This window comes from Podarcis muralis, chromosome 4, assembly GCF_964188315.1.
Source record: "Podarcis muralis chromosome 4, rPodMur119.hap1.1, whole genome shotgun sequence".
In the NCBI taxonomy this organism is placed as follows: Eukaryota; Metazoa; Chordata; class Lepidosauria; order Squamata; family Lacertidae; genus Podarcis; species Podarcis muralis.
In genome coordinates this window covers 37,227,570-37,245,538 of record NC_135658.1, presented here as the reverse complement: position 1 = coordinate 37,245,538, position 17,969 = coordinate 37,227,570, and the positions used below count along the sequence as shown (strand labels likewise).

The 17,969-nt window shown below is 38.1% G+C and overlaps 1 protein-coding gene across 5 annotated transcripts in view; it reads left to right on the top strand.

Annotated features, from left to right (window-relative positions):
* Nucleotides 1-17,969, top strand: part of CBLB (Cbl proto-oncogene B) — a 59,965-nt gene that overhangs the window by 10,843 nt on the left and 31,153 nt on the right. For all 5 annotated transcript variants that reach the window (XM_077927194.1, XM_077927193.1, XM_028726697.2 and 2 more), the window contains 5 exons: nt 11,066-11,212; nt 13,558-13,714; nt 15,168-15,289; nt 15,902-16,039; nt 16,939-17,026. In XM_077927194.1, coding sequence (XP_077783320.1) covers nt 11,066-11,212; nt 13,558-13,714; nt 15,168-15,289; nt 15,902-16,039; nt 16,939-17,026 — 652 coding nt within the window. The remainder of the gene's footprint in view (nt 1-11,065; nt 11,213-13,557; nt 13,715-15,167; nt 15,290-15,901; nt 16,040-16,938; nt 17,027-17,969) is intronic.

The following is a 17,969-nucleotide window of genomic DNA, read 5'->3' as shown; positions in this document are numbered from 1 at the left end:
TCTTGTGAACAAGCAGCATATTGAGATACATAGCCCCAACATTCTTTCTCTGTTGTAGAAAACCAGGAAGCCTTAGCTTCCCATTGTATCTGAACCAGGAATTATGGTTTGTTGTATAATTGGCAAGCCAGTAACAACCAAGGCTTAGGGATAGCTATCATGGATAGTTAGTGGAAAAAACAGGATTCCTGGTTTTGAAAGTAACAGGAAGCTAAGGTTTCTTAGTTTATCCCACTCCAGGGCAGGAGCAATTCTACAGTGTTCATGGTACACCAAAAAATCTGACTTAATCACTGTTGCAAACAGTTAAAAGTACTTATTGGACATTTTTTTATTTCTGATTTTATTTGTTCATCTTTCATGTCCTTTGTGGCCTGTAGAGATCCTGCCAAAGTTGTGTCATGGAGCTCAACATTTATTTAAAAGACTAGGCATTAATACTAGGTATTTTAGTCTTGAATCCTAGTGGCAAGAAAAGCTACTTCATATATTGATTTGAGTGAAATTGTTTTCTGAGCAAGTTAAGTTTTGTATGTGCTTGAGAAAGTAGCAGGAAAGAATATAATAATTAAGAATGTTGCTTTGTGAAGGAATCATGCAAGAGTGAAGAGACGTGGATGTTAAGCAAGGGTGGAAGATTCAAATGGAAATTAATGTCTCAAAGCTTTTTAAACTATGGAAAAGGTTTTCTTCATTTCTGACTTAAAACAAATGCACCCATAAAGAGTTTATGTGTAATGGAGCATGTGTGAACTTTTGAGTGTGTGTTAAAGAGCATAGTAAAATAGTAGTGCTTATGATACTCTTTCATTCTCAAAGTGTGGTTCTGTTGTTGACGTTAATAGGCCAAGCTGCAAATAGCAAGTTAGTCATGCTACTTTGCATTTGACAGGGACATTCCTCCTCCTCCCCTTTCTTTATAAAATCCTTACACAGTTTGTAGCTCCCATGTAATGTCAGATGCAAGGGAAAACGTCACTTCAAAACACAGGTTTAAGAGTGGAGAAGTTTTTTTATAATAACTGTGGCTAGCACCATGTGGTGTTGCATTTGAATGTATGCATCATTGAGTGATGCCAAGTAAAATTCAAATGGAAATAGATGATGTAGGTTGCTATCTGAAACATACTTAGTAGGGAATAAATCCCATCAAATCAGTGGGATGCGCTTAAGCCCGCCCTATTCTATCCCGCTTCCTTTTCATGGCAAAAACAGTGTGCAAAACAGTTCATATGCGTGCCAAACACATGCAGTTGGGAAGTGGCCTGTATCTTGAAAGAGGAAGTGATTGTCCGGCATGAACACTGAAAGGGAACACTATATATATATATATATATATATATATATATATATATATACACACACACACACACACACACACACACACACACACACACACAGTATTTGCAAGTCCCACTTCTGCCTCCATATTAGAGAGCAACACGAAAACCAAGAAGCAGTGGAAACATAAGTGAGTAGTATACTGATCTGGGTCTTCAGTTTCTTTGAGAGGGTGGATGAACACTGTCTTCTTCATGACTCAACGTTAGTGAATCAGTTCAGATGTAACAACATACCATGTATTGCCACATGGGTGAGCTGGCACATGCTCAGGCAAGCTTGCTCCCCCTTATTTGTGTTCAGCAGGAGGAGTTTTGAAGTTTCATAGCTTATTAATAAAATTTGGTTGAATAAATTACCATTTGCCACCTGAAAACAGCAAGAAACTACAGTTTGTTACTGTTAGTGAAAGCTTTGATCTTTGTCCCTTGCATACAAAGGGGGAGGGGAAGACACATTTACTTGAGGCTTGTGCTAGGTTCTTGCATCTGAACTGGACCACTGACATACGTAACTAGAAGCATGAGGTCCTCCATTTATATTCATGTAACAAACTGTGGTTGGCTTGTTATGTCTGAACTTGGCCAGTGATTCTCAGTTTACTTCCTATTGTCACACAAATCATTTCCCTGTTAAAGCAAACAGGATAATGTTTTTAAAACATTTTTAAAAATGTTTTTAAAATAGGTATGGCTAATCCTTTGTGAACTTTACAATTCATGGCAAAGGAGAGCTCAAACTGGTGAATAAATATCCCTAAGCTGTGTTTAGTTGTAACTTAATGTTGCTTATTTGAACAGTTTCTTCAGAACAGAATGTCTTAATTAGAAATATGAAAGCCTGGTAGAATTTTTTTTAAAAGAGGAAGTACTTTGAAGTGGCACATTGCTGTCTTTTTCAGAAATATATTCTGGCAGTCTGTGACAAAAACAAATCAAAACCTCCTTAAGTCCAGGCATACTGCCGTGATGAAGTTATTGCCTGAGTGTTTTATGTGCATTCTAATGTTAAAATGTACTTCTTAAAATTGCTAATTTAAGCATACTTAGTTGCTGTTAAAGAGTTTGATAAAAGAGAGATGATTCTTATCTGAAAACATGGAGGCCAGCCAATTCAGCTGACAATCCCACAAAATCCCTGGTTGATCTGTGGAATGGGAAGATAACCTGGATTGGTTGATAGGATCACTCCCAAGTGCCCCTGCTCATTGTATTGAACTCTGTCCCTTGGTTATTTAATGAAATGCTTAGGTAGAGGACTAAAACAGCAATGAAGGAACACACAGGTGATTATAGAACCTTTTAACCATTGCCTGGATGCAGTGATGGACTGTAGATGGCTAACAGGTGGAAGCTCAATCCAGACTAGAGAGAGGTATTGATGGCCAGTAGACACATTGATCTGGATTGGGAGTACATACTGTTCTTGATGGAGTGGCATTCCCTGTAGAGGATCAGGTTTGCAGTTTGGGTGTGCTTCTGGATGCCCAGGTGAATGCTGTAGCCAGGAGTGCTTTTGTTCTGCTTTTGGCTATTGTACCCACTACAGCTACACCCTTTCTTGGAGAAGACAGATCTGGCCATAATGTTGCATGCCTTGGCCATTTCCAGATGTTACTATTGCAGTGTGTTCTGGATGTGCCTGTGAGAAGTGTTAAAAAACTGTGGCTGATTCAATGTGCAGTGGCTCAGATTCTTCCTGGTATATGTTTCTCAGATCATGTTGGGGGTGTTGTTGGTTTGCTTTTGTTTGTATTTTGCTGTCATCAAATTTTGTCAAAATTTCCTGAGTGTGTGTCAGTTTAATCCAGGACAGGGGACTTGTGGCCCTCCAGTTTTGGGGATCTAGCCAGCATGATCAATTGTCACATCTGGAGGATCACATTTCTCCATCCTTGTTCCAGAGAAGCTGTTTGCATGCTGCCTTAACATTAGAGTAGACACAGATTTTATTTGAAATATGAAAAGGAAGCAACATCCTGATGGTATTGATCTTTTACTTTTAATCCTATTAATTAATACTCTGTGAAGAATGAACAGTAATGGCTTTCAGAGCTTCATAATAAAATCAGTGCTGATCAGAGACATTTATTGATATAGTTTGTTGTTGACTCAGTTGGTATCCAGATGAGAGGTGGTCGCCTATACAGTAAATGTTTGCATTATCCCTGTTGTTCATGTAGCCCAAACTATATTTTTCCTTTTTAAAAGCACCACATTGCTTGCAAGCAGTGATCCTTCTGATGCCAAATAGTGTGTAATCTGGTTATGTTACAACCTGCCTAATCATTGTTCTATGATAAGAGCAATAAATAATAATGTGCTTGTGGAGTTAAACCCTTTCCCCTCCAAGTTAGCTATTAAGATTACCAGTAAACTACTGTTTTTGCAGTGCAGAAGCAATGAGCTGGTGCCGTTTATGAATAAAATCACTAGGTCTAGTTCCTTCTTTCAGTGATTAGAACAGTAAATGCTGTAAGGTTTGCAGTGCAAATAATCACCAACAGTGCCTCCTCTAAAGCCCCTTAAGCTAATCAAAATGTATCCAATCTTCAATTAAACTTAATAAATGAGTGTTGCTTTTATGTTTCAGGGCTGTTGATAACATTTGGATTGGGAGAACCTTAAAGATAGGCAGCATAAATTAAATACATTAAGTCAGTCTTACTGCTAAGAACTTAATGGTTTTCTTTTTCCTGTCCCTGCTCACCCCACCCCACTTTCTGTACTGTATCTGTATGGAATGTATGCATTCCTTTTATGGTTAGCATTGTAGAATTGTAGAGTTAGAAGAGACCCCAAGGGTCATCTAGTCCAACCCCCTGCATTGCAGGAATCTCAACTCAAGCACACATGACAGATGGCCATCCAACTTCTGCTTAAAGGAGAGTCCATCACCATTCCACTGTCAAGCAGCTTGTGCTTAGATTTTTCTCCCTAATACTATATGCTGAGATACTAATAAGAGAAGCATAAGCAAGGCAACCAACCCCCACTCCCATTAGGTATAAACCTGCTGTTGCATCTGTAGGGGGGATTTTTGTTAGTTTCTCTTCTGTAGGGAAACTCAGCAAAATGGTTTATCCTATAGCTTTTTGTTTAGGTTTCTGTTGAACACAAAAGGCTGGAAATGTGCTGTGTGTGGTGTTCCACATGCACACTGTGAATTATATTCGTCAAGTTGTGAGGAGCTGCAGCTGGAAAGGAAAACTGGCAGTTATCCCATAGGTACACACAAGTGCTTCCATACCAGTGTAGGGCTCTTTGGATCCTGGTCCAATTTAAAACATTATTGAGGAATTTGCTGTATGTGTGTACAGTGGTACCTCGGGTTAAGTACTTAATTCGTTCCGGAGGTCCATTCTTAACCTGAAACATTACTTACCCTGAAGAACCACTTTAGCTAAGGGGCCTCCTGCTGCCGCCGTGCCGCCAGAGCACAATTTCTGTTCTTATCCTGAAGCAAAGTTCTTAACCTGAAGCACTATTTCTGGCTTAGTGGAGTGTGTAACCTGAAGCGTATGTAACCTGAAGCGTATGTAACCCGAGGTACCACTGTATAGAATTGGCCTTTCATTGCATGTAGAGATCTGAACATTTTGTTCCCTTTGATAGCATAGCAGCACAATTACGTGCATGTCTCAGAAGAAACTCTTATTTAGTGCAGTAGGACTTATTCCCAGGTAAGTCCCTTGAATTCAGTGGGTTCTTTAAAGATAGATATATTTAAAATAACAATAAAATAATAAACCGAAAAACCTTGCCTAGAACAAATTAGTGGAATGTATTTGGGTCTTAGCAGTATAGACCTGTAGTGTGAAGATAAGTGTATCAAGCCTATACAGGTTTCTGAAATCTTAAGCTGGAAAAGTGACGCTGTTGGAAGCAACTCCACTGCAGGTAAATGATAGGCAGGAATGGCTTAGCAAAATGCAAATTCAGCAGTAGCAGCATTTTGAACAAATGAAGAGTGTGAGCATTCTGCAGGCCCACAGAATATTTTTTCATAGACATATACTATAATTTGTTGCTGGACATGGGATTCCTACTGCAGTGGAATTTCTAATTACCTGCATACATTTCTTGTAGCTTTTTCTCTAGTCGTTATTTCTTCCATCTTAAGCATCTGATGTAACTCATTTATACACGCTATTTGTGGGCTTTTGAATCTGAGGAAAGAGTGTTAGGTAATATAATGCACTGCAGCTTTCAGAAGAAAAATGGTCATACTGACTTAAATTATTGGTAGCATATTGCAGCTTACACATCTTTCACTTGAGTTCTGGTATAGTTTGCCCTTTCAACAGTAGACACTATGCCTTGTGAGTTTGAAGACTCGTATCTGAACCATTTTCATAATAGTCAGGAAATCAAGATGTTGGGAACTGCTTAGTAAGCTGTGTTGGCTCTGGCACTGTGAATACATAGATACTCTTGGTAAATGGGATATATAGATATTCCTCCCAAACAAACGTAGTGCTTGGGAAATTTTGTTTTTGACATGTTCGCTTTGGAATAGAAGAAGAAGAAGTTTATATGAAGATTAGTGAAATGGAAATAAAGCAAGTGCCTTATTTACAGCTTTTATCATGATTTGCAAAAAGTGGAATATTTGTTGTCTATGAATATTTAAAGTTGGTAGACAGTCTCAAGTAGCACATCATTTAACAATCAAGCGAAATACTTTTGCAGCATGTAGACCTGTGTCTGATTATTTCCTTGTTTGACTAATGCCCACAGTTAAACAAGTTGCAGTTTATTGATAATAGATAGATAATAATCCTGTCTTATTTCCTGTGATTATTTGAGAAGAAGGTGAGTGGCTCAGAGGTAGTGGCTTGTACTGGCCAATTACAATTTGACATGCTAAGAGACCAAATGGCCAGCAATGTTACCGTGCTGAATGCTTGCGTTGCGTTTGGATTATCTAGTTGTATTACTCATACCAATACCTTAATGAAAATGCCCATAGCCTCATGGGGAGATCAGGCCTTCTCTCCAGTCTTACATTGAGTAATATGGCTTATAAGAAATTAGTGTTGTGAGAAGTTGTGTGGGAGATTCTGTATCTGTACAAAAAGGTTCCATAATGTGAGCAAGATGCTTGAGCAACAAAGTGGGGATTCAGTCTTGAGAAGGAGAGTGTAGGAGGGTTTTCCTTTCAGCTTTATGAAAAGAAACAAAACTACTATTTTCCACTTTAATCAGTGTTACAAGCTCATTACTGAAGAGCAGTATTCAACAAGATGCTTATGATGAAAGGAAAACTTGCTCTATTATTTCCTTTCACTTTTGAAGTCTTCAGAATGATATTAAGAAAAGACAGAGCACTTCATGTGTGAAGATGGGAAACATACAGGTGAAAATAATAAAGAATAGTGGGATTTTGGTCCTGAAATAGCTTTGTAAGACATATGTGCCTTTCATGATATATAGATCAAAATACTGAGTTGTAATAAGAACCCATTATTTCATTAGAAAGTTAAATGTAATCTGTAGTACTTATTTTATACAAACACACACACAAAATTTAGACAGGCACTATCTCCGATGGTATTTTGGTACCTCCTTAAAATATATTTATTAAACTAGACTTTTGCAGTTAGATAATTCTGTTTCTGTTCTTTTTGCTTCTGCCTCATTGCAGCTGCATTTTATTTTATTAGTATTAATTTGTATCCTCTCTTTCCACTCAAAGGAGCCCAGGGAAGGAAGCAAACACCAAAATGATAAAACAATGCAATTTAAAATAAAATAAAAACATATTTGAAAACATATAGAACATATAAAAACATTTAAATACAATTGCATACCCAGTGCATGATTCAGGATTGCTGACACATGATCCCATAAGGCTGACCCACTTACCAACCAAGCATTCATATTCTGCACTAGCTGCAGCCTCCAGACTTTTAGGCCAGCCCCACAAAAGAGTACATTGCAGTAATCTAAGCAGGTCACCCAAGCATGGGCAACTGAAGTCCCATCTATTCCAGTCCAGGAATAGCTGTAGCTCTCAAACCTGCCTAAGCTAAAGGATAGTAACTCCAGGCCACAGAAGCCACTTGAGAATCCATTGACAGGTTAGGAGAGGGTGAGAAGAAAAACTGGCCTTTTGTCCCTCCTGGGGTTCCCCACTCTACCCTATGAATTCCAGACTGGATTGTGTATTGAACATGAACCCTTTTTTTGAAGGCTTGAACACACAGGGACATTTTGTTGCAGATGCCTTATTTAAAGTATTTTAAAGGTATTTATTCATGTATGTTGGTGCTCTCCTCCTTCCTGCCCACAGTATATTATTTCAGGTTGTGGTTGTAGTAGGGTGAAATAAAATTATTTAGTTGGTCAGTGCAGAGCTGTTGCAGGTAATACACACAGACAACACCTGACTAAGGGGAGAAGGGAGGATAGATGTGAGTCCCATCCTGACCAGAGCTGGAGTCTGGGAAGAAGGTATTTAAAGAGAACCTGTTATATTTGTCGATTCAACCAAGTTAAATTCTGCTTCAAAAGCTAAGCTGCAAACACCAGGACTAAAGGAAAGTGATTGCATGCTGAAAGCTGTTACCACTAGATGTGTGTTCTCTGTAGGCTAGTGAGGGTTCCTTGAATTTCATCCAGTATACAGTGGTGCCTTGGTTTAAGAACAGTCCTGTTTACGAATGATTCGGTTTACAAACTCCACAAAACCAGAAGTAGTGTCCCGGTTTGCACACTTTACCTCGGTCTAAGAATGGAATGGGACGCGGGTGGCGCTGTGGGTAAAACCTCAGCACCTAGGCTTCATTAGGGAAACTGTGCCTTGGTTTAAGAACAGTTTCGGTTTAAGAATGGACTTCCAGAACAGATTAAGTTTGTAAACCAAGGTGCCACTGTACTTTATTGGCATATTAAGGTTATGTGTTGCTAAAATGCATTACATAGACATGAATATTAAAGATAGGTATCAAGAGCTGTGTTGAAGCTGAATAACTGCCCCCCTTTGATTTCTGGACAAACAGGTTTGGGTGCGAGTGAGGGGGGGGGGCTGTCCTTTCTCCTGCTCTGAAGTCTCTTCCCCACCCTTTCCTGAGTAGCAGCTTGGCTTGTGGTCCGATCAGAAACACTTGTTCTAGGGCAGGCATAGGCAAACTCAGCCCTCCAGATGTTTTGGGACTACAACTCCCATCATCCCTAAATAACAGGACCAGTGGTCAGGGATGATGGGAGTTGCAGTCCCAAAACATCTGGAGGGCCAAGTTTGCTTATGCCTGTTCTAGGGTCTGTTCATGCAGATACATTTTCATCTGTGTTTCATTGGAGTTTCTAGTGCTTTCGGGGTGGGGCATTACAGTACAAGGAAGGAAAAGAGCATCCTTTCAAATTATGACCACATCTGGAATACCACGTGGAGCTGTGTATATTTTTGGCAAATTGGAAACAATATAGTAGACGAGTTCTAAAAGACTATAAATGTTTTAAAGGCAAATCTTAAGAAGAGCTAAAGAAACTAGGTAAGTTTAGCCTAGAGTAGAAGATTAAAGAGAAAATATTAAGAGGTTGTCAGGGGAAAGATGAACAGATCATTTATCTTATCTGCTGAGGTTACAAACAAGATGCAGTGGTTTTCATCTACAAGTAGGAGATGATGGTTACACACTTTGGGGGGAAATTCTAGCTGTTAGAGCGGGTCAGGGCATGCCACGGTTGACATTTAGAAATAGTTGTTTGTGCTTACATAGGCTGAAGATCTAATCACTGATATAACTTATTCACCACCTAGTTGTTTCTCACCACTTTTCTATCTGAGTTTAACTAAGTTGTTTAATTATGTTGTTTATCTACTATATATTTTGGAAAGTGGTTTGTCCTTTATGAACTTGGGTGCCTCTTGATTATTGTCACACAGACGGTTCCCAAGATAGAGCTGTTTTTGTCTACATTTTGAAACCACTGGATACCATTTTGAATTAAAACGGTGGGACAAACCTTTACAAATAGCACCATTTTGATGCAACAGTTCCCGAGCTAGAGGAGCAGATTTGGTTCTGTGTTTGGAAACCATTGGATACCCTTTTGAATAAAGATGATGGATCAAATCTTTCCAAACTTCATTGATTTGGGCACCTTTGAAGATACTGTTGCTCAGTTTGGTATGACAATTACTGAATTGGAGGGTTGGGTTTTGGTTTACATTTGGATATTGTCAGACACAATTTTGAGCATTACCAGAATATGTGCATTAAATTTGCCTTTGGGGTTCAGGCAGCTCCAGAACTTTTCCTGGGTAGTAACATACTTCATTAATACTGAGTTTTTGATACAAGCATTGTTTAGGATGTGTCTTAGCACTTTTCCTTTTGTTAGTGGACCAAGATGACTTTTTTAAAAATACAAACTTTATTAAAGAATAGAATTTACAAAAGAACGAAAAGGAAGAACACTACAAAGTTAATAATACATACACTTCAAATATCAATGACATACCACAGACTACTTTGAGTAAGAAAAGTGTGCTAGTTTGGAGAGAAATATATGTTCGAACGCACACAGGAGAGGCATCATTGGCCATCTGTCAGGGTCTCACTCTGATGCCAGCCTTGGGCCTCCCTGTTCAGGGTCTGGGTCTCTGAGCTGCCTGTCACTTTAATTAATCACAATACCCCCAATATAACATCACTCAAAGTCATCATGGGGCATTAAATTGTCAACCTTGCTTTTCCAATTTCTGAATGGTTCCCAGATTTTGACTGTGTGCTCCTTGGGGTCAGAATTTTGTTCTGCGTGTAAAGTACTATGTACATTGAAAAATACAAGTCTGTGAAGCTTCCCTATGTGTTAATCACTGAAAACTGCAGGCTGTTGAAAAGCTGAGATCAAGGCCAACCTTGTAATTTGCTACTTGCCTAAGACAATTAGCAATTTTTATCAAAGCAAGTAGGTCTTTGGGCTCACTATCTGACCTGTGACATGCATGTGGACATTAGTAGATGGGCTAGTAAAGTATTTTTGCCTGCATTTCTTTTTGTACACCTGGAACATGTTTCATTTTTATTTGAAAGTAAACTGTGCCTCTGCAGGAAGGAATGTGAAATTTAATGTTATGGGTACATTAAATAAATCTATGCTAGAAAGAACTTTGTGAAAAGCAGTTTTGCCCTTAAAATAACTTAACGTGTGGTTTAAAATAAATTCCACTTCCTTTTGTAAAACCAGTTGATTTCCGTGGATATCATTCAATAAGTCTCAACAAGTTGTTTTCCTTTGTCTTACTGTGTCTTACAAATCTTCTCTTATATGGTGCTAATTGCCTACAGTGGCTACTTGAGGCATTGTTTTGTAACAATAGAGCTATCAATTTTTGCTGTTTCTTATGACATAACCTCAACAGTTTTATGAGATAACTGCATTGAATATGGCTACCTATATTTCACCTTTTAAAGTGCAGTAACTTCCCTTACTGAAGATTTTTGAATCTACATAAACAATTTATCAAATTTAATATATGGCTTTTGTTTTTATTTAAATACCTTAAAATGTACCCAAGAACTGGCATTATTATTTAGCAAATGTTTTCTAAAGCACTGTTTAATTGTGGTATGAATGTGGTCTTAAAAATAAGAAAACATGGGACACACGTTGGTTTTTGAATTTTTGAGATTCAGGTCTTCGTTTTCCTTTCAAACAAGAGACTTCTTCGGTATATTTTGCTTAGTTTACCCCCTGTTTTATTTCATTGAAAGGCGAAATCTTACAAAGCTGTCCCTCATCTTCAGTCACATGCTTGCAGAAATCAAGGCAATCTTTCCTAATGGTCAGTTCCAGGGTGACAACTTTCGTATCACAAAAGCTGATGCTGCAGAATTCTGGAAGAAGTTTTTCGGTGAGAAGTAAGTATAGTCAATTTTGCAAAAGTTTTTTGTGTTGCATATGATTCCCAAGGATGTCCTTAAGTCTCCCCGCCCCCATTTTTAGTATCCTTTTAACATTTATGTATAAGGACAAGTACATAAGAGACACTTGTCATGTAAGGTTTTGACCAGATGTGGCTAAAGTGCCTTGCAAACTATTCATAACAGACTTAATTGCCTGTAGTAGATGTTAACAGACCCCAGACAATACAAAGAAGGTGTGCTGGACAGTTACTTGAGGCTGCAATGGAGGAAGAGAAGTGAGACACCCCCTCGCCACCACACAGTAGGCATGTTAAACTTGTACTCAGTGTAATTCACAACACATCTTTTGCCACTTGTGTTCTAGCCTTTGTTTCTAGACCAATTTGCTATATAATTGTATATCTTGAAGCAGATTACAGTAAGGAGTCAGAGACTCAAAAAAACCACAATAAAACTCAATATTGATATTCAGGTAATTGATATAAAAGTTCAAAAGGAAAATCAAGAGATATAATAAGATATAAAAAGTTCAAAAGGAAAATTAGATTACTAAAACTAACAATATTGAAACTAACAATATGAAGCTGTACATTCTAGTGGTCAGCAGTTGCGGAAGGCTTGGACAGAAAGGTCCATTTTCAGTAGCTGTATTCAAATGGTGGGAGTGGGTTTGTGATTATTGATAACAGGTTTTATAAGGTAATAAATTTGAATATTCCACAGTTATCATGATAGGTGTTATCTAAGTATTACATTTCCTGATGCACAAAAATACTGTATTAAAATTCTCAGAAAATATAATACCACTAAAAAAAACAGACCATATATAAGGTAACATGTTGACATTGCACAAGTAAGAAAATGTGCCTTTATTGTACTAGGAAAAGTGATTATGACCTTATTTAGTGCTGAAGGTTGTGTTGAAATTCAGCATGATCTGGAAGACTGAAACTAATTTCTGTGTAATCCATATATTAATGAACCTGCTCACCTCTGCGAGTTTGATCCCATCTAAAATTTCATTCTGTGAAGTTTACCACAGAGTTCTTACACAGCCACTCCCTGTGAGCTATTTTTGCTTCAAGGTAGGAAATTCCTTTGGCAATATTGCTTATGGCAGGTCTGTGACTGTAACTATTTGAGTATAGGCTCTTCAAAACCTCATACCCTACAACCTATCTACCTACTTGTCTTTCAGCAAGTTGCATTATTGAAACATCTGGGTATATTAGGAAAGAATACATGTGGTAATAAATCAAAAGGAAAAAAGTCTACACTATATATTAGCTGGGAAATTTGCTGAGATGGCACTAAGACTTCAGAAAGCTTATTGCTAAAATTTTGCATTCAGGTACTGTCTGGATATGAATCATGATGGGCAGCATCTTCCTGGTTTGAGCTATTTTAAAATATTATTTAAAGGTGGGGATATTAACTTTGAAGCCAATAGCAATATTTTCACCTGTAGTCCACATTTTCAGGTGGTCTTAAATAATTGTTATCTATTTATTTAGCATTTTAGTTACTCTATTGTCAGAGAGGCAGTTGAAGTGTGAACAAATAACAAGAATAGCAAATGGGACCTGAAACACAATTTTGCAATGTCGGCCCCCAAAATCTGCACATTTTTAAAGGGCTGTGAACCGGTACAGTGGTACCTCGGGTTACATACGCTTCAGGTTACATACGCTTCAGGTTACAGACTCCGCTAACCCAGAAATAGTACCTCGGGTTAAGAACTTTGCTTCAGGCTGAGAACAGAAATCGTGCTCTGGCAGCGCGGCGGCAGCAGGAGGCCCCATTAGCTAAAGTGGTGCTTCAGGTTAAGAACAGTTTCAGGTTAAGAACGGGCCTCTGGAACGAATTAAGTACTTAACCCGAGGTACTACTGTATTAAATGTTTTTTCTAGGCAATCATTTTTTTTACAAAAAGGAATTGGCCAGGTATATTTCCAGTATGTTCAAAGTGTGGCTTGCCACCACCAAAGGCACATATCTATGCCTTTACCTAGACACAGAGCCATGTGCAGTGCTGACACAAGTAATTTTGCTGCCTGAAGTAGATCTTGAATGGTGCTCTCCCCTCCCCCCCCCCCCCGGTGCCAACTTAAAATCTTGCTGTGCTGTTCAGACACCAATTCCTGCCATCATCTATCTTCTCTCCTCGCCCCTGACCATGGTGCTGCCAGAAGAAGGTTGCTGGTAGCCCTTCCCCTGGAGATGTAAGCGAACATGATGTGTAATCATGAACCTACATGGCTCTGATTTTACAGGATGTGATGTTGCTTAGAAACTGGTAGCATATTGTGTTACACTTCAATACTGTTTTTGCATTACAGAACCATAGTGCCTTGGAAGGTGTTCCGTCAGTGTCTGCATGAAGTGCATCAGATTAGTTCTGGTTTGGAAGCAATGGCTTTGAAATCTACTATTGATTTAACCTGCAATGACTACATTTCAGTCTTTGAATTTGATATCTTCACCAGATTATTCCAGGTAAAGTATTCAGCCTAATATTGAACATCCTCTTCCTATGTTGTCTACAACCAAGTATGTTTCTTTAAACCCTACAAAGCATTCACTAATGGTTGAAGTCAATATGCCATTTTGTTCAGTTAAAAACAAAAATCTTTACCACATTTTGTTCAGAGAAAATGTTAAGAAAAAAGTCTGATTAAAACTGAATAAAAGCTGAGGCTTGGTTTATCGTGGAAACTTTATTTGTGTGAATTATCTTTGGCTTAACTTTTTAAATAAAAAAACCAGTTTGCTTATTATGCTTAGAGCTCCTCTATTACTTTTTTCTCACCTTCACAATAAATATAATGGTGTAAGGAGAGAGTACAGATGAGAAAAGAAAAAAATTCTTCCCTTTATGAGGGCAGCTTAAAGACTCAGACAAACTAAACATCTGGGTATGGGAATATGAGATAGGATCTGTTTATATTCTTGAACTCTATATACCTCCAAATAACAATTGCAATAGTTGGCAGGTTTAGTATATTACCATGCATCACTGCTGTGATAAATTCATACTTAACACTAGGTAAGATTATAGAAATTGCTGCTGCATTCTTGGGCCCCTGATGTTGGGTACTACAGCTTTCTATTATGTTTTATTGCATTGTTTTATTGTATTGTGAATCATGTTAATATTATTTTTATTAAAGGCAGTATATAAAGAGAGAGAGAGAATTAGTTTTGATTGAAGATCGAAGTTTTGATAGCTGCTTCATGAGGAGCAACTGTTTATATTTAGCTGACAGTAGGCTTTTCTTCACCTGCTATGAACCTAGGCAGGTTTCCCCCAGTTAAATTGTATCAAAGTTAATCACGTACATTGAATGAATTATGTTAATAATTCTATAGACTTCAGAAGTATATCTTGCATACATTGTGAGACACTTTGATATGGTGACTGTCTGGAATGTTGAATTTGGACTGACGATAGCTGAGCAAAAATTTACATCTAGCCATGAAGTTTACTGAGTGGCCTTGGCCCAGTCACAATGTGCTGGTTCAGACATAAAGATCCTGGCTTAATAAACCATGATTTATTAAGATGGATAAGTTCTCATGCTCCCTGTCCCTTCATGTGCTGGTTTCAGTGTTTTTTAAAAATCATGCTTACTTTAAAGCACTTTCCCTTTATTTCCAAAATGATAAACTGTGATTTAAAGTAATCATGGCAGAAACCAGTAACACACAGAGAGATGCAGGGAGCCCACAGGCATGAAGCTCATTGCCTGCTTTACCAAATCATGGAACAAAATCCTGACTTACAAAAGCATGTTTTAGTGAGCTTGTTAGATTCAAGCTGGCCCTCTTTCTCAGCCTAATCTACCCCACATGGTCGCAAGTGTAGTGGGGAAATAGCAGTGTATGCCACCACAATGATTGGAGGAAAGATGGGACAAAAATACAGTATTTTTTTTCACTTTGTGTTTAGCCTTGGGGTTCAATATTAAGAAACTGGAACTTCCTAGCTGTAACGCATCCTGGATATATGGCATTTCTGACTTACGATGAAGTTAAAGCACGGTTACAAAAATACAGCACCAAACCAGGAAGGTAATGCATTTTTGCTAATACTTCTTAGAAGAGGGTCATTTGACCTTTGTGTCCAGTAAAACCTTTTGCTCTTTGTGCTATTTTGACCAGTGTTCACTTAGTATATTTTCTGAGATTCCTAGCTACACTGGAAAAACCTGCAACCCTGGTGTTGCTCACCTGACTGAATTTGCATTTTAAAATTATAAAATGCACTTATGTGAACATAGTAAAGTCTAATAAACACAGATCCCTTGTTTTAAGTGCTGAGCCTTTTAAATGTGCTGCTTCCAGATTTTTTTACCTTTCTTTCAGAACTGGGGGGATTATTACCCCTCTTTCTAATTTTAAATGAAAGTTTTCCTAACTTTTAACAGGACCCATGTTTTTCATGTAGAGGCTGGGCTATAGGCACCACATACTGCAGTTTTAGTGGAGAGATGGTTAACCTCTGGCCCTCCAGATGTTGCTGGACCACATCTCCCATCATCACCGACTATTAGCCATATTTTTGAGCTAATGGAAATTGAGGGTGAAACAACATGGAGGGCAATGGGTTAGATGGGCCTTTGGCCTGATCCAGGAGGTCTTTTCGTATGTTGTTAAGTGTGTTTTTGTAACATTGCCTTATAGCTACATTTTCAGATTAAGCTGCACTCGACTAGGACAGTGGGCCATTGGATACGTCACTGGCGATGGAAATATTTTACAGACAATACCTCATAATAAGCCTTTATTTCAAGCTCTGATTGATGGCAGCCGGGAGGGATTGTGAGTATAAATGTTTACTACTTTAAATACAGAATCTTGGTTCTTTGACAGATGGGATGTACCTAAGAGTGGTATGTGCAGTGGTACCTCGGGTTACATACGCTTCAGGTTACAGACTCCACTAACCGAGAAATAGAACCTCGGGTTAAGAACTTTGCTTCAGGATGAGAACAGAAATCGTGCTCTGGCGGCGCAGCAGGAGGCCCCATTAGCTAAAGTGGTGCTTCAGGTTAAGAACAGTTTCAGGTTAAGAACGGCCCTCCAGAACGGATTAAGTACTTAACCCAAGGTACCACTGTATTTCAGTCTGACCAATGTTTAGTTATCCAATATAAAATTAGATCTTTATTGCAATGAGTGCTCATAATTTTCATGCAGGGAAAAGGAAACAAACACTCTTCTTTAGTGTCCCAAATGTAGGCAATCTAGAGTCTATGTTGCTGACTTAACAGTAAAACAAGGAGACGAGAAGAGAAGAGAAGAGGTGAGGGTGAACTTATATGAGACAATGAAATGAAAAGTGGGCTACAATTATCAGCAGATAGTGCATATAGGAAAAACAACATAAACATGGACATTGTAATGAATGGCAAGAGGAAATGGAAAAAGTTGTTGGAAGCAAATGCTTAGAGTGGGGTGAGAAAACCTTTGGAACCCTCATCTAAATTTACCATTCATGAATATCTTGGTGGTAGAATGCTTTCAGGTGTAACTATTGTGATTTGTGTTGTCTAGTGACCTTGTGAACTAGTCCCAGTTTTATTAAATTCATTTGGAAAGCCATATGTTTGGGTTTTCTTAACTTGTAGCTATATACATGTTATTGCACATTGTGTGATTAAATGTTAAAAAAAATAGAAGCAATGTAAAATTGTAAACTTTATTTCTTTGTAATCCAGCTATCTGTACCCAGATGGAAGAAGTTATAATCCTGATCTGACAGGACTGTGTGAACCCACCCCACATGATCACATAAAAGTTACACAGGTATGTTGCATATTATCACTTCATTTATAGCAAAAGCATTGATAAAAAACAATGCAACAGATTTAAATGCCAGATTTTAGTAAGATGTTCATTTACACCCATTAATGGGCACTCACTATTGAGGTGTGGCTGGGGAGTGGGGGCACTTTTGATGGGAAATATATGAGATGGGTTTGCATAGGGGCTCTCTGAAAAAGTTTGGATTTACTTTATAATTAAGCTAAATATAATATTATCATTCAATAGTCTCAAAATAACATCCAGATAAAATAATCCTTAACCTCAAAAACATAATTAATTGCTTTACAATCTCTATTCAGTTACCTTCATGAAAAGCAATTAGTGTGTTTGTTGTGAACTGTAGTAGGGAGGGTGTTTAAAACCGTAATGATCTTGGTAGCCTGTGAATTTATTTTTATCAAGCGGCTTGACCCCTCTGGATGCCTCTCTGGTGATAATTACATCTTAAGGCTTGAGTGACCTTTGGTCGTATATGGTGAAAGGATACAAAAATGAGGAAGTGTTGGCCAGAAATCCATATCTCTTCTTCGCTGCACCATCCATTGGTAGTTTTGTCATATTGATGAGGGTGGTCTATTCATTCTCTGTAGCTGTTGTGGATTGGCCAATACCCTGGCTGCATTTTGAATGTTTCTGATGCATGTTGTTAGACTTGATGTGTTGATAGGCATTACAAAGTATTTTTTCACAGTAAAGATAAATCACTATCACTTAAAATGAAAAAACAATAACAAACAAACCCTCAAATACCCCCCAAGTTGCCTATACATGCTATGTGGAGTATGCTAACAATGCTGTAATTACTGCTTGAATTGTGACATTTTTTTCTGACATTTAAGGAAGAATTGGCACCTAGAGTACAAATGTTATGAGCACTTAGGAGATAATTATCCTTCTAGCAGTGATGACATGCTGAAGATGA